This window comes from Zophobas morio, unplaced genomic scaffold (genome assembly GCF_036711695.1).
Source record: "Zophobas morio isolate AGI-343-1 ecotype UQ-CSIRO unplaced genomic scaffold, CSIRO_AGI_Zmor_V1 ptg000030l, whole genome shotgun sequence".
NCBI lineage: Eukaryota > Metazoa > Arthropoda > Insecta > Coleoptera > Tenebrionidae > Zophobas > Zophobas morio.
In genome coordinates, this window is record NW_026972135.1 from 5,825,707 (window position 1) to 5,853,244 (window position 27,538).

Here is a 27,538-nt window from a genome sequence, read left to right on the forward strand (position 1 = left end):
GCCGAACGGTTTCGAAGATTAATAAAAGTCGAAAAGAAAGACTCGGCGTCTTTCCCAGTCCGACAAAATCACGACCCAATCGGAAAGCACCGAAACCAAAAGACCTGCCTGAGCCTACACATTTGTGTCATGTAGAGATGTGTCGTTCGCGAACGAACGAATCAAATTGAACGGGTCGTTCGAATGAACGAGTGACCGAAATCGTTCCCAACGCAAACTAGTCGTTCTTTCGTTCATTTCGTTCACTCGTTCACTCGTTCACCGTTCACATTGTCTCGACTGGATCTTGGTTCCGTTGGATCTTTGAATCATGGCACCAGCACAGTTCTATGTTCTGTATCCAATACTAGGAGCACATGCTATGCTATTTATGAAATTAACTAAGAACGTAAGTTTTCCAGACAGATTAATTCCAGTAGTATGAATTTAAATTAGGAACCGGGAACAAAAATGACAATTTATGACGATAACTACTATACAATGTTCATAAACGTCTGAACATTAGAAACTAAAAAAATAAATGTAAATTAAGAATTATTATTACTATTGTAATGATTATTAATAAAAAAAAAATCCGTGTTATTTTTTTAGAATACAGGATTGTGTGACGTCAAATTAAATCGTTTTAAATATGCTACGACCTGATTAAATAAGAATATTTAACATTTAACGTTCATTTGTTTTTGTCTATGACATTCAACTTTTTTTTTAATACACCGTCTACATTGTTTAGAGATTCTTCTAGTTTTTTTTTAATTCTTTGATTTAGCATATGCCATATTTTACTCAAAAGTTGCTTGGAAGCTGTGATAAAAACGAATTTAACTTTTGTGTCAAAAGTGCTATTGATGTATTTATTAACACAATTATTTGCGTCCACAAATTCAAGTTACTTTTTTTAAATATTAAATTATTATTTATACATCACAGAATTCGGAAAAAAATCGTTACATGAATCTCTAAAAAAATGGGAGGCATTAAAAAAAATTAAATGTAGACAAAACCAAATAAACGTTAAATCATTAATTTTTCGAATCAGATCATAATATATTTCAAACGATTTAATTTGACGTAGCACACAATGCAGTATTCGAAAAAAAAAGACAGCAATGGGCCGGGTTTTTTTTTTTCGAATACCTATGCGATAGTTCTGAGCATGACCTTCCCTATAAAGTGATCGGATTCAAGCAAAAGGGAAACTAAGACCATTGACCGAAGAGCCGAAAGACCGAATGATTCATCAATAGATCCCTGAGCCTTGAATGATTAAGAACGAAGTGAACGGTGAACGAAATGACCGAAATGACCGAAATGAACGAAATGAACGAAATGAACGACATTTGACGACCGGGTCTTCGTAGGGACCGAACGATGAACGACCCGTTCGTAGTGATGACCGAATCTGCCCATCCCTAGTGTCATGTTGACGTTATGAACATTGTCATCTTTTTGACTAGTTACTACAAAGTAACAGTTATTAGTTCGGACATTAGCTTTTGGTCACGTGTGTAAAAAGATACATGAATTCAACTATAGCCGATACCCCATGTAAGCAGCTTTGGTTGAACGGAAACGGTTTTGGTGTTTTTTAACCGTTGTTTATTTATGTGATGTGATTTGGATCATTTGGGACCTTCAAGCAATAAAGGTAAGTGTCTGATTAGCAAGTGGAGTGATCAGTGATCATTCATTGATAGTAAACTTCTCAAAAGCAGTTGTTGCTTGCCTCGTGAATTCTAACCTTACTTTTAAGCGTGCAAAAAGTATTTTATTGTTATTTAAACGCATATTACTATTATTACTTGAAACTGCAGTTTAGGAGATATGCCCTTTTATTACTTAGATACAGATTAGTACAAATATATGTATAAATTTACCATTATCCATTATAAATGCATTTATCACGTAGGCAACACATTTAATGCCCACGTGACGATTGTAAAAGTACAATTTTATACAGCTTCAGCTATTAAAGTTTTATTTTACACTTCTGTAGCTTATCATTAATTTTGTTATGCCTGAAGAAAATATAACAGATAATAAATAAACCACATATAGCTTGTATTTGTCTAGTAGTGAACAGCAATGTCAACAATCGATTGTTCCTAATTAAAATCTTTTTTGATTTTCAGACAGAGAAATGTATGAATGCACTATCTGCAAAGTGAAATTACGTGACCTTACAGCATACAATTCTCATCAATACAGCCATAGAAATTTTAGAAATATTCGATTTTACTGCAAATACCCAAACTGTCTCCATGAATATACCAAATATAAAAGTTTTAAAATGCATTTACATCTTAAACACTCAAATCCGAAAAAAAATCGTACCGATAAGACACATTTCTGCAATGTTAATAACTGTAATTACATAACGAACATTTACCATCATCTGGTTTCTCATATGTATAAACACATTAAAATAGAAGAAAGCATAACTTGCCCTTTTGAACAATGTACTACCAGTTGTGCCTTCCAGTCTGTAGCGAGTTTTAAATCACACTTCTATCGGCATCATTACAAGAAACTTAAAAATGAAACTTCTATTAGTGATCATGTACAGAACATACAACCTGATCCACAGTACAATTTTGAGAGTCTTCGTGATAATCTTTCGGGTAACGATAGTCAAGTATTAGATTTTATCTCTTCCAATAACTCAATAAATTTACACTCTATGTACTTGAAATCTTTGGCTTCGACATATTTGATATTGCAAGCTAAATTTTTCCTATCAGATGCTGCATCACAGGCAATTATTGACGGAATTTCTGATTTAAACCAAATTAGTTTGAATAATATTGATCACATACTGCAACAAAATGGTCAGTCAAATATTGCAAAGATTATGCGTGACCAAAACTTGTTTGAAATAGCTCATCGACCTTCCAATGGGATATTGAGATCACCGTTCATAAGAAAACAATACTACCGAAATAATTTTAACTTTGTTGCGCCCATGGACGTTTATTTTGAAGAACCGTGTAATGATAAAAAGTTATTTTTTTCGTATGTATCTATCATAGATACCATTAAAGTTCTAATCGGCAATCGTGATTTGTATGAACAGTGCTTCACACAGACTAGATCAAAGGGAGGACTGTTTACGGATTTTTGTAGTGGGGAATGTTACAAAACGAACTCTTTTTTTATTAACAATCCTAATGGTTTACAAATCATACTGTATCAAGATTCTTTTGAGGTGTGTAATCCGTTAGGATCTTCACGAAAAATACATAAAATCGTTGGCATATACATGACTTTAGGCAACATTCCCCCCTATAACAGATCTAAAGTTGATCAGATCCAATTAGTAGCCCTGTGTCTAGATTCACATGTAAAAAAATTTGGTTTTGAAAAAATTTTTAATACCATTATGCCTGACATAATTCACTTAGAAACTAAAGGTGTTCAAATTAATGACGAAGTTGTAAAGGGTACATTAGTAGCTGTTGCTGGGGATAATTTAGGGAGCCACCAAATTGGTGGGTTTACTGAAAATTTCAGTACAAGCAATCATCTTTGTCGTTACTGTTATGCAAACAAAAATCAGTTAAACAAAAGAGACTCTATTACATATCGAACTATTTCGTCATATGAAGATGATGTTACAATTAGTACAATGTTAGGAGAGATTACTAATGGAGTTAAATGTAACTCAGTATTAAACCAGTCTGAATATTTTCACGTATGTTCACCGGGTTTGCCACCATGTTTAGCTCACGATATTTATGAAGGCATCCTACAGTACGATTTCATGCTTTGCATTAATGAACTGATTGCAAAAAAATATTTCACTCTTGACATGTTGAACGAAAAAATCCAGACAGTACGTTTCAATAGTGATGTTCAATATGAGAACGTTCCTTTAATTAAAAAAGGAGAAAAATTAGTTGGCAGTGCTAGCGAGAATTTAAGATTATTGTTGGTTATACCTTTTGCACTTTATGATATGGAAATCGATAATCCATGTTGGGAAATGCTTTTGTTGTTACGAGAAATAAACAGCATTTTACTTTCTGTAAACATATCTATTGGTCAAGTTGCTTATTTAAAAATTCTAATCAGTGAATATATTGATGCTAGAGTCAATTTATTTCCGCAAATCCCATTAAGACCAAAACATCATTACTTTTCTCATTATTCATATCTAATAAAAAAATTTGGTCCTTTGAAGCATCTTTGGACACTTCGCTTCGAAAGTAAACACCGCTATTTTAAAAGTATCTTGAAGCATTCTCCAAACTTTAAAAACATACTTCATACTTTATCAGAAAAGCATCAGTTTCTTCAAGCTCTTCACGCTTCTTCTAGTGTTCTATTTTTGGATAAAGTTTCTTGTAACGATGCAATTGAGTTTTCTTGTCAAAGTTCCGACCAAGACATGTTGTCGTATGTAGCTAGTCATTGTACGTTTCAGGGAAAAAAATTCATTAGTAAAAAATCTGTTTTTAGAGGAATAACTTATTCAGCTGGAATGTATGTATGTTGTGAAAAAAATCGTTATGATGATTTCGTTTTATGTTTGGTAAGATATGTGGTAGTCAATGAATGTTATGATGACTTATTTTTTGTTGGAAATATGGTCGAAATTTTCCAAAATAAACCCAAAGGTCTTTTTGAATGTGGCGTAGAAACACCTACGAAGTTGATTGGCTGTCATTTTAACAATCTATTAACACATGAACCAATGATGGTAAAAGTTAGAAACGATAAGATTATATTTTCTTTTAAATCTGCTCCTTTTGAGGAGCTGTAAGGCGACACTACCTATGCTACCAAATATTAGAACACATGCAACACTAATATTTTCGTCTTGCGTTGTTGAAACTTGTTTTACGGTTGCTTGATTGTATTGCAAAAATCATATATTTTTCGTTGGTCATGAATTGATAAAATATTTAAGTTTTTTTTAATATGTAATAATTTGTAAAGTGTATAAAATAAATTCATGTTTACCAACCTACTATGATATAACCATATAATCTTTTCTCACACCCGGAGGAATACAAAATCAGGTACCCACTGTACAACATGTAATTAGTGAGTGGTTACCAATCTTAGTGTCATGGCTACGTAAATTTTTTATATTTCAGGTTCTTCACGATGGTTTTACGTTTCAAGCTTTGGAATTTGACTCGAACTTTAAAATTGTTTGTTGCAGTAGAAGAGACAAAGGGGAACATACGTGATGCATTAATTGCCAAAGGTTAACCTTTAAACCTAAATAAAATGTATGTTATCTAAAAATGTATTTGTGTATATATAGCTTCCGAGAAGATGAAAATCCATGGTACGTCTCTTGTCCTAGAATCTGATGGTACAGAGATTGAAGACGACGACACATTAATGGATATTAAAAAAGAAACATTAATGTTATTACAAGATAATGAAATCTGGTATGATGGACCTTCCGTACCATTAGAGCCTGTTCACTCCTTTGCAAGCGCTGACACCTTGTCCGTTAGTGACTCATCTTTGAGTAGTATTTCAAGAGCATCAACTCCCGATACCGAAAGATTATCTGAAAACCCATGGGAAGAGTTTGAAATACCATGGTCCAGAATGAGTTCGTTTGTCATAAAAGATTGTGAAGCGGGGCTAAGGCATAAATCTACTATTACTGAGGTCATTCATTGTATTACTAATGCCTTAAAAGGTCTTAAAAATATAGCGAAAAAGGTGGTTTTAAAGTATCCCAAAACCTTTCAAGATATTGACGAAGATGGTCATGTTTACGGCGATGGATCTCACTCGATTTTTTCCAAATTAAGAGAACATTTTAAATATGTAAACAGACGCAGCTCTGCTGAGAGGTCTGATGCACCCTCTCCAATTTCACTTAAGAAAAGAAAGAAAATGTTGGCTTCTAAAGCAGGTTGTTCTAATTGGCAACCACATGTTGAAGAACACCCAGTGGACGTTACGGAAAATATTAAAGAGCAGTTAAAAACAATTGATATTAAGTGTGTGGCATTAGAGCCAGAGATTCTGGACTTACTCGAAAAGAGCTACCTAGCTCAAAGACTTTTTTTAAATTCGGCTGAACCACCTGCTTTGAAAACTATAAGACAAGAATGGCCAGTTCTTTTGTGTCCTGCTGGGATTTTCTGGCATTACGAAAAATTAATGTCTCAAAATATCAATGTGCTTTATGAGGCTTTAATTACTAAGTCAGAAAAAATTTTAAAATTCGGCAGGAAGAAAAATTACATAAATGATGAATCCCTCACTGATGAAAATGACAAATTCATTAAAGTCATGGTTGTACTTTGTATGTTCTTTTCTGAACCTCCAAATGCCTTATACTGCATAGTAAACGTGAGTATTTTTTTAAAGTCTAGTCCGCTCTTGTAATAATTTTCTTTAGGACGAGTCTGACATAGGAAAAGGCATGAACGCTCCCAGTATTATAGGCTTTCATAAAGGTTTGGTTTTTTGTATTTTTGTTGTTTAATATTTTGAAATTTATTTCTTAGAAGGAAGCACTGTTTACCATGTCGTGATGGAAAATGAAGTTCTTAATGGGGGTTCTTGTTATTTTAAAGATGCATTGTTGCAGTTGTTTGCTATATATTATAACTTTAATTTAGAATACCCAAAACAAACTTCAAATACACTAGAATTTATTCAACGATACATGATGAAAATCCATCCCGACGTTGGAACCAAGAATAAGAAGACTGCTTCTAAAATGAAGATCATTTCGTTGATTAACAAGTTGCGCGATGAATAAAAAAAGCCGTAGTAATATGGCAAGAGTTTTTTTTTTGTAATTTTTCGAAGTTATTACTATTTTTCATTTATAAGGGAGTTTATATTATTTTTTTAATAAAAATAAAAAATATGTTAAAAAATGTAGTGTGTACTCTTCCTAACTGCACTCCACCAAAATATGGATAACTTCTAAGGTTAAAAAAAAAACTTTGACTTACGCTCTTTAAGTCAAATATATATCTTGTTTTTTTACTATCTTTGCAGTGCCTAGTGTTCAAAGTGTAGACCACTTATTATTTGCAACTCATTTTAATTCATACACTCAAACTTTTGCAGTTTTTTAAAGCCACGCTCAAGAGGTACCTGAAGAGATCCAATTATTAACCTGCAGTACTAACAAGAAAAACTGTTATGGTAAATATATAAAAAAGAATATTAATGAAATGACTTTATGAGAATGCGCGTAAGTATACCTACTTGTAAACCTCTATTCACAAAACTAATAGTTTTAAGGTAATGAATACTCTCCTCGCGACACAAAACAATTTTAGATGCGAGCTGTCGAGGTCCTACCAAATCAATGGTTATAAAGTTATAGGAACAGGTATTTTTTCAGTGATGGCGTAAGTTTAATGAAAAAAGAAATACAAATGGAAAAAAATAGGAGGCAACTTTTCTTTTTCTATTATTTGTGTAACTTTACTTACTGTGAAAATTTTACCTAGCGATGTAGAAAATGGGCACAATCGATCGGTAAAAGTCACTAATGCAATTACAAATGAATTTCAATTTTAACTCTTCGTGATGTAACATTACATTTGTAGGGTAAAATTCACCAACGCATTTACATGCAGCGATGTAATAACACAATGGTTGGGTAAAATTCACCATCGTAATTACATAAAAAATGTAATTACTGTGGTGAATTTTACCCAACCATTGTATTATTACATCTCTGCATGTAAATGCGTTGGTGAATTTTACCCATGTGAATTTAATATTACCTTCCAAAAAAGTAATATTCACGCAATAGGTAAAATTGCAACAGTAGTGTAAGTTTACATTAACAATAGGAGTAGAAAAGTTGCCTCCTATTTTTGATGTAATTTTCCCCAAAAATTTTTTACAGTGTAAACAACCCGCGGGGAAAAAGACCTCAGGGTCAAAGAAGAGAGTGAGGTCTTCAACCTCCACAGCTCCGGCAGCTGAAAAGCAAAAGAGGATGAGGAGGCAGGAGACTACCTCTAGAAAACAGAGCTACAGGGAGGCGGCTGCAAGTCATCTCCGTGTAGCTGTGATTGATGTGCAGCATCCACTTGGTAAGCTGACTGCTGACCAGGTGGAGATAGTACAAAAGGGCCTGATGGGAGCGCTGGACAAGCAACTTGACCAGTGCTTGGCATCGGGTAGACAAGCAGCCACTTTCAGGGGCATGAAGTACACAGGGGAAATCCTAAGGATAACCTGTGAAGACGAGTTGTCCCTGAAATGGCTACAACAAACAGTGCGCTCCCTAACACCCTTGTGGGAGGGCGCACAACTTAACGTGGTCCCCTTGGCTGACCTACCAAGGCTGGTGAGGGCGACCCTGTGGATACCGGGACCACCGGTGGACGCAGGAGTCGTACTTCGCCGCCTGGAGGGTCAGAACCAATGGGCCAACGTCAAAAAATGGCTTCTTTTCCATCGCGAGGCCAAACCCGAGGCTGCCTCTCCAGACAACCTCTTTGTGTTTGGTCTTGGGATGGAAGAGGCCAAGATAATCAGGGAGAGAGAGGGCAGAATCAATTATATGCTGTCCTCTTTCAACCTGAAACTCAAGGAGAACGAGGCGTCGGCTAAGGAAGGGCGGACCCCTATGGAAGCGGTAGAAACCCCAGGGGATGAAGCCTCTACCAGTGGGGGCGGGCCCGCCTGAGACATGTGCCTCGTGTCTCCTAGGACAATTATGGGATTTTTGGTTGCAGAGATGGCGCTGCAGCAGATAAATTTCATTCAGATTAACCTGCAGCGTTGTCGCATGGCGACGTCTGTTTTGTGTCGTCGTCTAGACAAGATGCAGAACACTATAGCAATAATCCAAGAACCATGGATAGTAAAATCCAGGATCGCAGGGTTGAGCAATTTAAATGGCACTGTTGTTTCAGGTACCACAATAGTATCTCCAAGGACATGCGTCTACATTCCGAGGAAAATTAAAGCCGTCCTCCTACTTCAGGTCAGCTCCAGGGATGTGACTGCGGTAAATGTTAAGTGTAACATAGGAAGAGGCGAAGAGCAACTGGTAATAGCATCCGTGTACTTACCACAGGGAGCACAGGAACCATGTCCAACATGGGAAATGGCGAACTTGGTGGAACACTGTGATACCGGAAATATAAACCTCATCATCGGTGCCGATGCGAATGCCCACTGTCTGTTGTGGGGGAGCAAAGACACTAATGATAGAGGAAGAACACTAGCTGAATATCTTTTATCAACAAATCTAGAGATTCTCAACCGAGGCTGCGAACCAACTTTCGTAACATCACGTAGTCAGTCAGTAATAGATATTACACTGGCTACATGGGATATCTCACAATATATAATGGGATGGCACGTCTCTAAAGAGGCGTCAGTGTCAGACCATAGATGGATCATGTATACATCAAAATGTATAGACATGGAGATAAAGACGTACAGGAACCCTAGGCTGACGAACTGGGCTTTATACAACGAAGAACTGGACGACAGACTGGGGACCTCCGTGCAGTCTATACCAACAGAATACAGTTCGACAGAAGACATAGAGAAAACCTTGACCATTATCAACGACTCTCTAATGTCAGCGTATGAGAAAAGTTGCCCCCTAAAGAAGGAAGGTCTGGGCAAAGGTACACCATGGTGGAACCGAAGGCTCAGCCTACTTCAATCGGGGCTAAGAAAACTTTTCAATAGAGCAAAAAACACTAAGAAAACTGAAGACTGGGAAGCCTATAAAGAGCACCGGAAAGAGTTTAAGAAAGAATTAAGAAAGAGGAAACGGGAAACGTGGAGATCCTTCTGCAGCGACATAACGTCGACTGCTTCGGCCGCAAGGCTGAAGAGAGTTCTCTCGAAGGACCACACACATCAACTAGGTTTCCTAAAGAAAGAAGATGGCACCTTTACAGCCACCTTAGAAGAGTCGGCAGAACTTTTGCTGCAGACCATGTTTCCAGGCAGCACACGGACTACCTCCCATTCCAAAAGGGATGTAGTCGGTACTCAACCTTCCCCGAAGGACTGGGCGCTGGCTGCAAAGGTAGTCACGGAGGCAAGACTGGAGTGGGCAGTGGACAGCTTTTCCCCATACAAATCTCCAGGAGTTGGCGGTATTTATCCCGCCCTCCTGCAGAGGGGAATGAGCAGACTACGCCCTATTTTGTTGCCAATGCTTCGGGCGTGTCTGGCTTTCAGCTACATACCGAATGCGTGGCGAAAAGTAAAGGTTATCTTTATACCTAAGCCAGGACGACAAGATTACACTTTGGCTAAATCCTACAGACCAATTAGCTTAACATCATTCTTGCTGAAAACGCTAGAAAGACTAAGCGAAAAAGAGATTCGGGAGACTGCTTTGAGCAAGCAACCTCTACATCCGAACCAACATGCCTACATCCAAGGAAGATCCACCGATACGGCCCTACACACAGTTGTAAACCGTATAGAGTGGGCGATGGAGAACAAACTCTTCACCTTAGGAATGTTTTTGGATATTGAAGGAGCGTTTGATAAAACGACTTTCAAAAGCATAGAGCTAGCCCTACGAGAGCACGACGTGGACCCCTCCCTAAGTAGGTGGATGGCCGGTATGCTGAGGAACAGGGAAGTAATGATTAATGTAGGTGGCACTGAGATCGAGGCTGTTGTAGACAGGGGATGTCCTCAGGGAGGAGTTCTCTCTCCTGTACTGTGGGATACTGTCGTTGACAGCCTGATACGACGCCTCAATGATCTTGGCTACCACACAATTGGATACGCGACTGTGCTATGGAGCTTTAGTTTGGTGGCCCAGAGCCAGACAAAAAACAACAGCCCTGCAACTTGAACACGTTCAGAGAATGGCGTGTCTCAGTGTTACAGGAGCAATGAGGACCACTCCCACAGCGGCTCTGGAGACTCTTCTTTGCTTAGCACCTCTTAACCTTTACATAGAGGAAGCGGCTATGACGACGTCTCTAAGACTTCACTCTCTGGGAGTATGGAACAAACAAGGCCGCACAACGAAGCACACTCGGATCTTAACGGAGGCGTTCAACAGAATACCCTTGTTAAGGATGGGTTGTGACCGAATGGGCACAAAATTAATATATGAGAAGACATATAGAATATCAATGAATGATAATTCAGAAGGACGAGCCGACATAGATATCTATGTCGATGGTGCCAAAACAGATAGTGGTTCAGGAGCCGGCATCTACTCTGAACAACTGAACGCACAAATCAGTGTACCTCTCGGCACCCACACGTCTGTCTTACAAACAGAACTGATGGGAATAATGCTGGGAGCTAGAATCATTGCTGAACGTGAAATCGGCAACAAATCAATACGCATACTTACTGACAGCAAGTCTGCACTACTAGCCCTGGACAGCTGTATGGTTCGATCCGGGCTGGTTTGGGAGTGCAGACAAACGCTAAAGTATGTAACGCAGAGGAATAGTGTGGAACTTTGTTGGATCAAAGGACACAGTGGCAACGAAGGAAACGAGAGGGCAGATGAGATGGCGAAGCGAGCCGCGCGCATGCCCTTCTGGGGACCCGAACCGGCAATCACGCCTTCGGTCGCCCTCTCGAACGAACTCGTAAAGCAATATACCCAGAGACGCCATGAGCAGATATGGGTGAAGTTGAGCAGCTGTCGGCATAGTAGAGCTTGTATGGCGACACCACACCGTAAGTTGACGAAATTTTATCTCTCACTTTCAAGGGACAAACTGCGTAAACTGGTAGGATTCCTTACGGGACATTACCAGTTTAACAAACATCTATATACGATAGGGGTGGTAACAGACCCAATCTGTCGTGGATGCAATGAAGAAGAGGAAACAGCTGAGCACATTCTTCGTGAGTGTCCAGCCCTAGCCTCCTACAGGGAATCCATACTAGGGGACATCTGGCCTAGTATGGCAAATATCAGGGAGTTTCCACCCTCTGCATTACTCAAGTACATTCAAGCAGTTGGGTGGCTTGATGAGTAGAGGAGCGGGAAAACACCCTGATATGGACTTGGGGAAGGTACAATGGGCCCAAAGGCGAGGCCTAAGTGCCGGCTGGCTACGGTCAGCCCCCATAAATTAAGAATCCAGAATCCAGAATCCACCTACGTGCAGTTCACATAAAATTTAACGTTTTCTCGTCATGTTATTTCAAAATCTTTACATGTTGGGATCATTATTTGAGTTTATAGTTCTATAAACTCTTAACAAATCCATTGATGTGCTGAAGCATTTTTTTGCTCCTCTTATAGCTCCAGAACAACATGGATTCGTGAGAGGCAGGTCCACTGTCACGAATTTAATGGACTTCACACAGTTTGTTTACAATGTATCAGATAACAGGCAGCAAGTTGATGTGGTGTACACAGATCTGAGTAAAGCTTTTGATAAGGTACAGTTATGTATTTTATTGAAAAAGTTAAGACAGATTTGGTTTATGTGAGAGTTTGTTGTATTTATTAAAATCAATGTTATGTAATCATACTCAGTTCGTAGCATATGGTGGCTTTAGGTCACAGTCTTATGTAGTTAATTCAGGGGTGGCCCACGGGTCTACTCTGGGACAATTATTGTTCATTATATTTTACAATGATGTTGTTAAAAATCTAGAATGTAAATCTTTTTACAGCCCTGTTGTCAGTTTTATTGTTTAGCTGAAGAGCGGGGCGAACTCAGGTACAGAAAAGATCGGCTTTCCCCTGACAGGCTCTTTACCTGTACAATAGAATTGACGCCTGAGCTGTGAAACAAATTAACGCTGGGAGTCCATAAAATTCTTATAATTCTGGACAAACTTTACATACGTTTAGTGGTGGTCGAAGGGACGTTATATTATATTTCATCGTGAGTTTGTATTGAAAGAATTGAAAGGGATACAGGTGTATCAAGATGTCGAAGATAATTCAAATTAATTTATGGATAAAACCTTTTCCTGAACTTATTCTCCAAGAACGAACTGTGTTTTGTCGCGCCTGCCCTAAATCGGTAAATATCTTTACATATGTGAACGTAGTACGTAGTTTTTCTATTTACAAATACATATAGTTTAGAATCACCCGAAAAACTTTTTGTTAGAATATTTCGAAAAATATTTAAAAATAAATTTTTACCAAAATAGTAATTAAATAGTGGATTACTACTATTGTTTAATTTGTTCTGTTTATATTTATTTTTTGGTATAAGAATATTTCTTTAAAAACGTGATTTATGTGTTAGTGAGATGTAATTAAACACTATGCAATGTGATTTATGTATTTTTTGTAATAAAACGTAAGCTCGGGAAACCTGTTTTTGTATTTTATAAATAAATTTAGTTCGCTTATTAAGCTTTTTTTTTAATTTTTGGAGCATATGCAACTGCATATATCTGCATATATTAAGAAAGTTACTGCATATTTGCATAAATTTGGTGCATATCATATGATCATAGTTCTCAAAATTTTGCTACATATTTTCCGCTCTCTACTTATCAGTGTTTGTGCAAGGATGAAATACAGTGTGGGAGATCTTTAGAATTTATAACGAATTAAAAACAAAAAGTACAACAAAAATTCAGAAGATATTTATTTATAAAATATACAATAGAAAAATATAATATCGCAGTTAACAAACGAACAATGTTAAAATTAAGAATAGTTTAAGCAAATATGTGTTGTCTTAGGCTGAATAACACCTACATTTGTTTTTTAATTTTAATGAAAATTAATTACGTATAAATCACCAATTGGAAAGCAAATTGGTGCAGCAAAAAATCACCAAAATTTAAGTACCTACATAATACATGACTGAAAATTATAAAATCTGTATCCCAGTTAGTAGAACAACAATGTTAAACTAATTTAATTGTTTGTTCTTTTTCTATAATCCCACAATGGACAATAGTCACTCATACTGTCGGAATTTTTAATGATTAGTAGTTTCATTTCATTTCTAGACAGATTTGGACAGTATCAAATATAATATTTTCAAAAGATTTTTTTAATAGAAAATTTTCGAATAATTGAATTACTTATTAATCTTATTATAATTCCGCAGTTGTAGCTATCTTGCTGCCTCTTATAATTTGTCACTAACTTAACATGCCAGTTGTTTACGGGAATTTCTTTAATCGATGACGAATTATATTCTTTGAAAAATGTTTTTTTTTCCAAAATTTTTAATGTTTCGGGTAAAGGCTCAATATGGAATCATAAACTACATGTGTAGCACTATGTTTTTATATACAATTTGAAACCCATTTACGGTGTGCAATTTTGAAGTGACATCACTTGATTGGTGGGGATGATTAGACAAATTTTGGTTAGCGCTTTACCATCTACATGATATTCTTAATATAAATACAAAATTTAACAACAATTGGCCCGGTTCTTTTGGAGATTATCTGTCTAATAAAAATCCGGGACGGCACACGGACGGACAGACAGACAGACAGATAGAGAGACAGACGGACACATCCTGACAGATAGAGAGACAGACGGACGGACAGACAGACGGAAACGGGAGACCTATTTTTTCGTCCTCTAGGGGTGATGACAGGTCGATAAAATGTAAAAGTAGAGAGTCGGCCGACGGACTCAATTACAATACTTCCTTTGCTTACTTTGGGGAAGTAAAAATGGAGACCTAATATTCAAACACTAGAATTTATGGAAGGTGGAAAAAACATTAAATTAGCCATTTATCAGGTTTGGCATTTTCCATAACTTGAAGGTCTTGCTCATGATAACACTAACTTATCAGATATGCTAACTCCACCTTTAGAATATAGTAGATATATAAGGAACGCCGTTAAAAAAATTGGTGATTATTGTAATACGGATGATTTAAAATTTTGCAATAAAAAAAGTAATAGTTTAATTGTAAACATATTTTATAAAAGTTTTTGGGTGGTTGTAAATTTCAAAAATAAGTGAACTTCCCGACGGGTAAGTGAATTATAGTCAGAATTTAGAATTTACCTACGCATATTTTTTATTGTACTTACATAATAATAATCATCCATCATCGTTTGCAATTGCTTCGACCAATATATGTAAAACTTGACCTACAGCTTGTATTTCTATCTCTGGTACACCTCCAAATTTATGTTCTAGTGGCATTTCTTCTAACTCGATACATTCTAAGTGTGTTGAATTTTACAACAATGTCTCATTTATCAATAATTGAATCGTGGCTAATTATTATTAGTGGTATTGTTTGTAGAGTCTTTTTCACCAATAATAGGTACTGTTTTTCGTAACGACCGCTCTATGGATTGCACCGGTTTGTCTAGAGCTGGTAGAATTATTTTTGTTGCTAAAAAGGGTTACAACTATTGCACTGAAATCGATCTTTTGTCAATAACCATCAACACTGTTCCTTCTACTGATATTGTCGGTCCATCGTTACACTATCTGCGACGATTTTGTTAGATAGATAATCTCCGAAACTACAGGACGGATGGTTGTCAAATTTTATATTTATATTGTGAATATCATGTGGATGGTAAAACGCTTACCAAATTTTGTCTAATCCCCCCACCAACGTCACCTTAAAATTGCACATAGTAAATGGGTTTAAAATTATATAAAATTAAATAGTCCTGTACGTGCAGTTAAGAATCCGTATTGAGTTTCTACCTGAAACGTCCATGTTTTTGAAAAAAAAAAAATCAGAATTATATAACAACAATATTTTAATTCTGAGTCCGCGAAATCGAATGCTTTGAAATCTTGCAGCTGTGTCAAAGTTATCATAAGCATGGTAAATTTTTAATCAAAATATATTTGCTTATCCCCTCCAAAAAATTGATGATGTTACCTCAAAATTTTGCGGAATAATGCTATCTAAAAAATTGATCAAAGATTACTTTGACAGAACTTCCCTCGCCCATAAAGTACAGCTCTTTCGAAAATATAAAAGATTTGATTTTGTGAATTTTATTTTTTTTGTATGGCAACCATTATAAGCTAAAATAAAAATATGTATCTAATGTTTAAGAAAAAGTAAAGAAACGTGCTAAACGTTTGTTACAAGTGAGTTTTTTTATTACAAAATTTTGTGTTGATGTAATTGTAATTCTAATAATAAAAGTAATGTATTATTGTTGTTTGTTTGAATTTATAAATAACATGTATTCTTCAAAATATTTACGTACTTAAATTCATGTCAAAATTTAATGATCATCGAAATATTAATTCCGAAACCTCAATTTGTTATTTGGCATGGCATATGATATTGCAAAACATTTAATAGAATTAACGTTTTCTGTCGCAAGTTGCATAGATTTTTTCTGATTTTCGATTTATCATATTCTTTGTATATCTTATCTGCTACGACCCAAATGGAAACAAGTACTTAGATAAATATGAATTACTCCTTAAATAAGATCAAATGTCGTTATTTGATTGTAAAATTTTCAACAGGCGTCAATAAACACTTTATGTTTCTCGTTATCTTAAATCTAGCTTTAAAATGTTTACTTGTAGTATCTAATCAAAGAGCGATTAATTTTAAATGTAGGTTAAGTATTTTTAAAACTTTCTGCACTTTTTGCATTTAGCATACCAGTGTGTTATGCCTCAACACAACTTGTTACACTTTTTCAAAATGAAACGCAACAGAAACACCACTAACAGATAATTAGGATGTTTTACACAGCGTAGTCGATAGGGCAACAAGACTTGACTATATTCTTAATGATTGCAATAGCAGAGCTTATTTATAAATCAAAATTATAACAAAGAAAGTGACAGAGGGATACAATTATTCATTGACTGCATAAATAATAATAGATAAAACAAACTAAGTTGCCTACATTTGTCTACAGTTTTGGAATTAAATATTATAATATTAATTAATTGATTAACTACATAAGAATAGGGGTTCTTCTTACCTCCCCCCTTAGTAAGAATTTCGGCATTTACATTTAGGCAAAAGTTCGTATGAAGCCCTCAAGGCAGAAGCAGGTGTAGTCTGTGGTACTGGATGACCGTCATCATCGTTATCTGTGTAGTGCCTGGCGTGTGGTGAGTCAGATTTCGGAGATGAATGTGCTCGGAAGGTGCAACTTGTCGGGTCTTTTTCCTACACCACCTTGAAATAATGTTATTAGTAACGGAATTACGCGTACTTATTCTAGCCCTATCGTCTCCTCGATTGCAACGTTTGTAATAGCAGTGTAAACATTTATACAGGGTGCCGCATGCAAGTCTGGATATAGGGAATTAACATGGGAATTGGTTTTAAAAATCGTATTTTGAAATTCGCGCCCGATCCGATTTGTCGCGAAATAATCAGTCGCACTGTCGAAGTTCGGCGATCGCAAATGTCAAAGTGAAATTAAAAATTATTCTTAGAAATCAACGAACAACTCAAACTGAATTATTTCATCTAGTCTGATGATTATTGTAGGACAAATTAAACGGAATAAATGCACAAATTGATCCATTCATTCGTTATAGTGCGCGACCCCGTCAAACGAGCCATCTCGAACTACACTCAGGCCGTATCGAAAAAGCCCGAGATAAAGACTTCGAGCAACTGGTCTTCCTCAAAACTCCATCGGCAGCATTGTGACATGTCTTGGGAGCCCGTCAAGCTAGGAATTTACTCGCGCTACCCCACACAGTAATCACTGAACGACTCAAATTGAATTATTTTATCCAATATGACGATTATTGTAGGTCAATTTAAACGGAATAAATGCACAAACTGCACAAACTGTTTTATTAGGTTGTGCTATGTTCTACTGCGATTACATGAAAAAGCGAGGGCCCGCTTTTCTTATTGTGTGATGATAAAATTTACAAAATACGATTTTTAAAACCTTTTTACAGTGAATGAGCGCGATGCAACGATTTGAAAGCAATACTGGCCGATAGCCCTCACAATTTGCTATGTTAATTCCCTATGTCCAGACTTGGATGCGGCACTCTGTATATGATATAAAATGGTATTAGTATGATAAACATATAAAATAGAAATGAATAATGGGTTAGTGTGGATGAGTGGACAGCATTTCTTTCGTTCTCTTCGATAAGAGATGTCACTTCTTTAAGACTTTTATTAGGTAAGTTTAACTGATGATACAATGAGAAACCAGTATCGTTAACAAGTTTTGACTTATTTAAACATATACCTGAATTTAAATTAAAAGACGGTAAATAATTTGAATGGACAGTAGAATATAAACTTTCATGTGGTTCTAACACAGACTGGCTAGTAAAGGCAGTGCCTGTTCTCTTCAATTTAAACAAATCGCTTCCTTCTAACTTAACTTTGAAAGGTGTGCTAAAGTTTCTATAATTTATAGTTACGTATTCGGTTGATCCCTAACATGATGATTAATATCACTGTAAACTCTTATTAATTGCCAATTATCGTCGTTGGTGATTAGGAAGTCTTCTCTAGCCCCTAAAAAACTCCGGATTGAAGAGAAAAAGATTTATTATGATAATGGTAATCTTCATGGCAATTATTACCAAGATCGAAGCTAATGACCATGTAATTAAAAATGGAATTAGTGAAAGATATAATAGATGGTCATAGTAAATTTTGAACAGTTCGTCTTCTTGAAGTGGGGTGCAGAGCTCCATGATTTAGAGATAGGAGTTAAGCTACTCCATACTGTAGACGTCATTCTCGGATTAGTTTTAGAAATATATACAGGGTGTTCATTGGTTCTGTTATTTTTTCATAGGCAACATATTATACACCCCAGAGACGACTTCGTCCAATTTATTTTTTTTTTAATAAGCAAAAATAGCAATAACAGAAAAATAAATGAGAAAGATGTCAATGCCATATAATGACAAAATTGATAAAATTAATACTCAATTTATAAATGGATTTTTGCGTGATCTGATGCACATCCTACGGAAAAACAAATTATTCAGTTATGTTCATGCATCTTATAACAAAATAAAATATCTTGACAACTACTTTAAATGTTAAAAAGTAACATAGTCATGAACTTGTGGTTTAAGAATCCACGTTGAATTTTTATCCTCGACATTGAGATTTTTCGATTTTTCGGCTACCCAGTTTCTTGCTTTTTCAACTTTGGAATTCTCAGTTTTTCGAAATATTAGTTTTGGCATTTTTCAGTTTATTTATATTTCAATTGCTGGATTCTACAATGTCTCACTTTTGCAGTTTTTCGATTTCTCAATTTTCCGTTGTATCAGTTTTACGTTCTTTCAATTTTTCTTTTTTTCAATTCTACGCTTTTTATATATTTCGATTTTTCAGTTTTTGACTTTTATAAACTCTCAACTTTCCGATTCTTCAATTGATCGATATTTTGAGTTTCCCATTTCTTGACTTTCGAGTGTTTCGATTTTCTTGTTCTTCAATTCTGCAATTTTTCGATTTTTCACGTTTTTGATTTTTCAATTTTTCGATTTTTTTTAAGGCTTCAATTTTTCGACTTAACTTTTTGAATTTTCGATTTCTCAATTTTTCAATTTTTTAGATTCTCAGTTTTTGGATGTTTCAGTTTTGGGGTTTTTCAGTCAGTTTTCTTTCATTTTTCAGTTTTTAATATTTCAGCTTCGGGATTTTTCGTCTTTTCGATTTTTGACTTCTGGATTTTTCGATGTATCGATTTTTTAAATTTTACATTTTTAATTTTTTTTTATTTTAAAATTTCAGTTTTAAAAATTTTAGATTTTTCGATTTCTCTGTTCTTGATTTTCTGTTTTTGAATTTCTCGTTTTTTTAAATTTGACATTTATAAACTTTAAATTTTTCGATTTTTCAATTAATCGATGTTTTGATTTTCTCATTACTTGATTTTCGACTGTTTCGATTTTCCAGTTCTTCAATTCTTCAATTTTTCGATTTTTCGGCTTTTCGATTTTTTTAAGGTTTCGATTTTTCGACTTCACTTTCTTGATTTCTCAGTTTTTCAATTTTTAGATTCTCAGTTCTTCGAGATTTCAATTTTTCACGTTTTCGGATTTTTCAAATGATTCGATTTCTTAATCTTTTGATTTTTCGACTTTCTAATTTTAGATTTTCTGATTTTCAATTTTTCGTTTCTTTCAAAATTTCGATTTGTACTTCCCGAGCGTAAGCAAAGGAAGTATTGTAATCGAGTCCGTCGGCCAACTCTCTACTTTTGCATTTTCTCGACCTATCATGACTCTCCGTATGTCTATCCGTCTGTCTGCCGTCTCGGATTTTTATTAGACAGATAATCTCCGAAAGTACTGGACCAATTGTTGTCAAATTTTGTATTTATACTAGGTATATCATGTAGATGGTAAAACAGGTGTTTCGGATTGATGGCATATAGCCCATAAGAAACATTCCTCAAAAATTATTGTTGAGTAGATTTTCCATATTAAGTTTAGAGTGCCGAAGAATTATAAACTTAGTAATGTTTTTACATTCGCTAGTAAACAACAGATTGGATGCTCCAAGTTTACTTGAACAAGTGTGTTATTATTATATTAAACTGATATACGTGTCCTTGCAAAAATGTTGATGACGTCACCGCAAAAATTTTTTAAAATGCTTCGCTGCAAAAATATAATGAAAAAAAACATAATAGGCATGGCATCGTCACGTTTCCGACAGCTAAGGAAGTACTATCTAAATTCATTAGACCAATTTTTGAATTTTTCATTTTTAAAATTTTTCGATTATTCAAGGTTTTGATTTCCCCATTTGTTGAAACTTGAATTTTTCGATATTTTGATTGTTCATTTTCTCGATATATAAGTTTATCAATTTATACCTTTTTTTCTACCTCTCCGTTTTTTCTTTTTTTATATTTTTTCGTTTTTAGATTTTTGATTTTGCAGTTTTTTATCTTTTAACTTTTCGTTGTTTCAATATTGGCCAATTTTGGTATCTCAATTTTTTTTACTTTTCGGCTTCTCGATTTCTGGATTTTTGATTTTTCGAGTTCTCGGTTTCTCGATTTTTTACTTTTCGGATTTTCGGTTTTTCGATTTTCCAGTGTTTCGATGTTTCGATTTTTCAATTATCCGATTTTGCAATTTTTTAATTTTTTAAATTTTGGAGTTTCGATTTCTCGATTTTTCGTTTTTCGGTTTTTCCCGAAAAAAGCGGTTGGATTATTACGATTTCAACAACATTGTTAATTTAAGACGTTTTGCTAGTATAAAACAATTAAAAATCGAGTGAAACATGTAGAATGTAATATTATATTTACAATAAAACCATCTAAATATATGCCAAAAATGTTCAGTTAATTCTTTATAAAATCCGATCAAACAACTACTTCACGCAGAAATTATAGTCCAAATCAACCAAATCGCTTCTGAACGCTTATAGAGTCAAAAGTTGCCTGAGCGGGCTGTGGTCTATAGATCAAACAAGTTCACGGGCGACGAAATGTGACCTTCGCAAGAAGCATGTGCTAAGGGTATGGAAATAGTAACAGTTAGTGTTAATCCAACATTTGACCAAATTTTACGTAAAGTTGTACCAGGAAAAACGTTGGTCAGAAAATTAAAATTAATTTTCTTTTAAGAAAAATTGCAGTAATTTGCAGATATTATATATTTGTCACATTTTTTGAAATTAAAAAAAAAAACTGCAAAGTTAAATCTAATGTAATAGGAGTAGGTATATTTTGTTCGTCACTTTTGTAAACCAGTGAATTTACAAATACACGCGAGCTATTATTCTCTATTTGAAAATTTAATATTATTACTTATGGCTAACAAATAACAAAGTTATTCAAGGTAAAATTTTTTAGCTGACTGCTTAATTCTCGATTTTGTTTGTATTATAGGCATTTTAAGATTATTTGGTTTCTTTAATTGAGATTTCTTCCTAATATTATTTATTATTAAAACACAAGCATCAAAATTAGATATAATTATAGTTTTCTTTCAGACCACCAGCATTGGTTGACAGCTAGAAAGTTAAATTCAACGCCTACGAAGTCCATTAAGAAAACAATAAATTTAGTTTACTTTTGATATTTTTTAAATAAGGTTTGTGAATTAAGTAAATATATATCAGAAATGACTAACGGATATCAGGAATAATCAGGTAATAATTTATTGCGCAGTTTATGGGATATTTTAACTCAGATTAAGTTAATCACGCATTTAACGAGGCGTTTATCGACGTCTGATTGGCGTACAGTCGGTCACATGGTACTTTAAGGTCGTGTTAAAAATTTAATCGCAATCACATATTTAATTGAGCTTCTGCAGGGGTTTGCAATTATTATTATTTAATGAAATTGGTAGATAATGAGTTTCCCATTTTTTTACACTTTTCCGTTTAATCATCAAAATTAATTGATTCAATTCTTAACGAATTTTTAAACATTGTTCTATAATGACTAAATCAGTATCTCGTCAACATTTCAAATAAATTCGTCATGTACCTAGATTTTTAGATAAACTGGAAAACAAATTCTTCTAAAATTTATTTTCCTTGTGATAACCGTATACGTCCACACTTTTCCACTAAAATCATCATTCATAAATCATAAGATATGAAGACCGGAGTAAACCATGATATCATGACATAAATCTTGAGTTTTTACCCTAGACATCCAGATTAAAAAAAAAAAACCAAAATTACACAATAACAACATTTTGCAATTTAACTTTGAAATTTCAAAATCGAATGGTCTAAAATCTTGCACAGGTTTTAAGGCTATCGCAAGCTTTAAAATTACTTATAGAGGGGGAGTTGAAAATAATGAATCAGACAATCTATTTTATTGATCAAATCAAGAGCGGCTTATCCCATGTTTCCCAAATTTTTAGTGTACAGGGTTATTATTATTAGTTTAGTATTACATTGCACATGTTCAAATTATATGTGCCCTTGATAACATGTCGATGATGTTATCACAAAATTGCACATGTCTTTATTTTAACTTTATAGAGGATATCATTAAATTATACTATAATTCGCTAAATTAAATTTTATAATTTTTCGAAGAAGCTGTATTTGAAGTTCTGTCTAAATGATTTTAGACCATTTTTTTTTTGTAAATATTTTATGTACAGTCGCGGACAGTGAATTTCGTTCACACAATTCAGGCAAATTCACAAAAATTCACTGTAGTCGGTGCTTTATTGTCATGATGGCTGACGTAAGTATTGTCAAATTTAATTTAGCTTCGAACCTGCCATCGATTAGTTATTTTAATGAAGGTAAACTAATATCCCTTTTCCAAGACGGGATGTCGCTACACTTTTGGGCTTATCGCGGACTAGTGTTAGTTATCGTATAAAAAAATGTTTGCCCCTTTATGTCAAAATGACAAAAAAAGGTTAGAAAGATCTAAGGGCTAATTTAGAGTTTTTTTCTATCAAAGAAATTGGGTGGACGAAATTCACTGTCCACTACCGTACTATAGTTACCAATATGACAGAAATGCCACTACTCAAAGACAAAATCTGAATTTTTTCAATTTTGTCGGAGGTTGACAGTAGCGACTATAATCCTGTCATCAGTTTTGTTAATGTGTAAAAAAAATGCAAGCTTGAAACCATTTTTTCTTATTTTAACTGTATGGGCATGTACTGTATAAAAAGTGCTTTTCTAAAATTACATTAAATACTTGGTAGTAGGTAATTGTTGGAATATTTTAAATTTTAAATTTGAATTTGATAGTAGATAGTCATAAAAATTTTCTTTTTAAGATAATAATACTATCGTTCTCAGCTTACGAATTTTAACTGTTATATTCTTTCCCCCTCTCGAAAAATAATTCGCTAATATAAAATTGACACATACACTAGTATCAGTGTTCTGACAGCGAGAGATGTTTTTTAATTAGTACTTATAATTTTTAATTTTTTTTCAGCAAACACATTCAACGTCATCATGGACTTGAGTTCTGAAGAAGAAGAAATTATAAAATTAGAAAAAGAAATTATAAAATTAAAAAAAGAAATTATAAAATTAGAAGAAAATTTAAAACGGAAAAAAGAACAAAGAACACGAAGAAAACATTTAGAAGAGATGAAGACTTCGCACTTTGAAGAGAATGTACGTTCCTCAAAAAAGGTATTATATCTTTGGGCCAGTAAAAAACAAATGTTTATTTAGATTTATTACAACTTTAAACAAATAGTATATTATTAGCCAAGGTTGCAAAACCAAGCATTCTAGAACGAGCGCAAATTAGAACCCGAGACGCGAGGTCTAGAACTGGCTTTACAACCGTGGTTAATATACTATTTTTTTCACTAGTAGAAACCATAAGACAATAAATTGAAAAAATAAACGTCAATTTTTTGACGCAACATGATTTTGTTTTGATCTCTAATTAAACTTAAATTAAATCTTCAACACAAAGAAAACCGTTTACACTTGTCGCTGAATTAATCATTTTATCTTTTACCGTCTACCAACTACCAAGCGTATACTCAACTAATGTTAGTAGCACACATTTATTAATTTTTTAAGAAATAATCACATCAAGTATTACGTACATAACCTCAATGTTTTTTTGAACCCGTGGTCGCAAAAGTTGAATTTGCTACCTCTAAATGAGTCGAGATTTGCATGCTTTATTAATATTAATTATATTATTTTATAGTATGTTCAACAGAATAAATTACAATTACTGAACATACTTCAGGCTATTTTCAGTGAACATACATTTTAATACTACCCGAACTAACATAACTAAATCTGAGAAAACTCAAGTTTTTTCAATTCATTAACGGAAGTATGGAATAAATCAGTGACCTTATTTGCATAATTGCCTAGGTTAAACATCACATATAAGGGGGAATATTTTAATATATCCGTACGAGGAGTGCTAACATAAAAAAGGTTCTTACATCTAGATTGATAGCATCTGGTGTTCGCGTGTAAATTTATCTGCTCTAGTAATTGTGGACAGTCAAATATAGAATTTAATAACTTGTAGATAAATATTACTCTAGCACAACTATTTCTTTCATTAAAACTTCTTGATGAAAAGCTGTATAATAACCTAGATTGGGGATATTCCCTAAGTGGATAGAACCCATCCAAACCGAAAGTTAGATATTTTAGAAACCTTCTCAGCACACATTCAATAATATCAATATACATTTTTCTATGGGGAAACCAGACTACCAACGCATACTCCAATTTACTTCTGACGAATGCATTAAAAATTCCCATCAAAGTTGAAATATTAGAAAAATCCTTGGTATTGCGTATTATATATCCATATATCTTAAGTGAAGTCCTTACTGTATTTTCAATATGTTTTGCGAACGCAAGCTTTTTGTCAAAATATACTCCCAAATCCTTTACAATATCAGGTCTTTGCAGTGAGCAATTGTTTATTTTGTAAGGAAATAGTATTTCATGCTTCTTGAGACCAACTGTCATAACTACACACTTTTTAATGTTGACAGGAAGTAAATTGACATGACACCAGTTAATAACTAATTCCAGGTCTTTTTGAAGGATAAAAAAGTATTGGACATTATGAATTATGGAATATAATTTAAGATCATCATAAAAATAGTAAACAGCAACGGTCCGAGGACTGAACCCTGAGGTACACCAGATAATGCAGTGAATTCTTTAGAAAAATGATCTTTGACGAATATAAATTGTTGACGATTACGCAGCTTATCCAACAAAATGTCATGGTCTAGCCTATCAAATGCCTTCGATAGATCCAGATATATTACATCAGTCTGAAAACCATTATCAATGGATTTAGAGACAAATTGAGTTTGGTTACAACATCAAAGCAGATCGACTGTAACAAAGGTTTGTTACAGTCGATCTGCCGAACATGAAACCGTGCTGTACTTCAGACAGAGATAATTTTTGAATTGAAAAATGAATTGCTTGTGTAATATGAATTCGAATATTTTACAAAAGTTGCTAATTAATGATATAGGACGATAGTTTTCCATTTGATTTTTATTACCGCTCTTAAAAACAGGAACAATCTTTCAGTTTTTCCATACTTCAGGAAAAGTTAGATAACTGAGCGACATATTATACAAGACTGTTAATGGCGGAGCAAAAACCGGAGCACATTCACGTGTAACAATAGCCAGAATTTTGTTAGGACCTGCCGCATATTTCTGTTCCAGTTTGTATATTGATTCAATAACATCCTTTTCAGAAATTAAAGATAATGAAATACTTTTAGGTGTGTTAATGAGTATTTTATCTTTTACACTAGTTGGATTAGAATTACACACAAATCTAAACATTGTAGCAAATGCAGCAACTATTTCATCAGACCCTGAATAAGTAATTAGCAGCATTACATGTCATATTGAGTGGAATATCCGAACTGTTTTTTTTTTGTAATTTAAGAACCTGCCAAAATTTGCTGGGATTTTCCGAAATTTCTTCTTCTGTTTTAGATACGTAACAACTATAAAGATTTTTCAGCTCTGATTTAATTTCACTTCTAAGTCTTTTGAAATCATCTAAGTCCTTGCTATTGCCATATTTCTTGTAGGTATTTTTTAGAACATCTTGCTTTTACCTTGACTTTTCTAACGAGGTATGGAGAAAACCAGGGCGGATAATTACATTTACAAGCTCTGTATTTAGGAACACATACATTAAGTAGATTATATAATTTATCATAAAATAATGCACAAGCTGAGTTTTAGGAGACAGATGTATTAATGGTCAACATTGATTTACGAATTTTAATTAATTTTATAAACAACGAATCAAACACGAATTATAGTGGATCTATTTGCCTTAGAAGTATTAGAATTAAAGAGTCTTCCACCCGTTCAGTGATTTAAAAGATATTTTAAGTTTTACATTTTTTTACCTTTTCAAACTTTTCATTATAGGTTTTTCTTTGCACGTTTGAAAATGTGTCACTTTCTGTGTTTAAATATACTAGGCATACTAGGAATTTGTTTAAATTAAGATTTGTTCCATTTTTATTAACACGCGATTTTTCTTTCTTACATTCACTTATTTTTACTTCCCGAGCGTAAGCAAAGGAAGTATTGTAATCGAGTCCGTCGGCCGACTCTCTACTTTTACGTTTTCTCGATCTTTCATGACCCCTAGAAGATGAAGAAATAGGTCTCCCATTTCCGTCTGTCTGTCCGTCCGTCTGTCCGTCCGTCTGTCCGTCCGTCTGTCCGTCCGTCTGTCCGTCTGTTGTCCCGGATTTTATTAGACAGATAATCTCCGAAAGTACTCAACCGATTGTTGTGAAATTTTGTACTTATATTAAGAATATCATGTAGATGGTAAAACGCTAACCAAAATTTGTCTAATCATCCCCACCACTAATGCGATGACGTCACTTCAAAATTGTACATAGTAAATGGGTTTTCAATTGTATAAAATAACATAGTCCTACACATGTAGTTTACAACTCTGAATCGACTTTTTACCCGAAACGTCCAGATTTTTGGAAAAAAAATCAAAATTATAAAACAACATTTTGAAATTTAATATTTAATCCGCTAACCAGAATGCTTTGAAATGTTGCAGATGTTTTAAGGCTATAAAGAGCATCATAAATCTTTTGTCAAAAAATATTTGCTTATCCCCTCCAAAAACTTGATGACGTCAGCTCAAAAGTTTGTGGAATAAATCATATCTAAAATGTACAAAATATGATGAGTCTGTACTTGTGATCTATCACT

At 34.3% G+C, this 27,538-nt stretch overlaps 3 protein-coding genes across 9 annotated transcripts in view; all 3 read left to right on the top strand.

Annotated features, from left to right (window-relative positions):
* LOC135138746 (uncharacterized) overlaps nucleotides 1-27,538 on the top strand; it is a 133,637-nt gene that overhangs the window by 95,557 nt on the left and 10,542 nt on the right. The gene's annotated exons all lie outside the window — the stretch shown is intronic.
* The window catches only part of LOC135138737 (uncharacterized), a 254,941-nt gene that overhangs the window by 62,363 nt on the left and 165,040 nt on the right, over nucleotides 1-27,538 (top strand). For 3 of the 6 annotated variants that reach the window (XM_064068726.1, XM_064068723.1, XM_064068729.1), the window contains exons 1-2: nucleotides 14,782-14,884; nucleotides 23,752-23,954. In XM_064068726.1, coding sequence (XP_063924796.1) covers nucleotides 23,772-23,954 — 183 coding nt within the window. In that variant the 5' untranslated portion in view covers nucleotides 14,782-14,884; nucleotides 23,752-23,771. Of the gene's footprint in view, nucleotides 1-14,781; nucleotides 14,885-21,812; nucleotides 21,972-23,751; nucleotides 23,955-27,538 lie in introns of those variants that run through there. The other 3 variants (XM_064068724.1, XM_064068727.1, XM_064068725.1) reach the window with 3 other exon arrangements.
* On the top strand, nucleotides 4,860-6,811 carry LOC135138353 (uncharacterized). 2 transcript variants are annotated; one of them, XM_064068314.1, is made up of 4 exons: nucleotides 4,860-5,212; nucleotides 5,273-6,324; nucleotides 6,374-6,431; nucleotides 6,483-6,811. In XM_064068314.1, exons 1-4 carry the CDS (start codon nucleotides 5,110-5,112, stop codon nucleotides 6,737-6,739), a joined length of 1,470 nt encoding a protein of 489 aa, XP_063924384.1. In that variant the 5' UTR covers nucleotides 4,860-5,109; the 3' UTR covers nucleotides 6,740-6,811. The 2 variants fall into 2 exon arrangements, with proteins under 2 accessions (XP_063924384.1, XP_063924385.1); XM_064068315.1 differs by having other exon boundaries at nucleotides 6,486-6,811.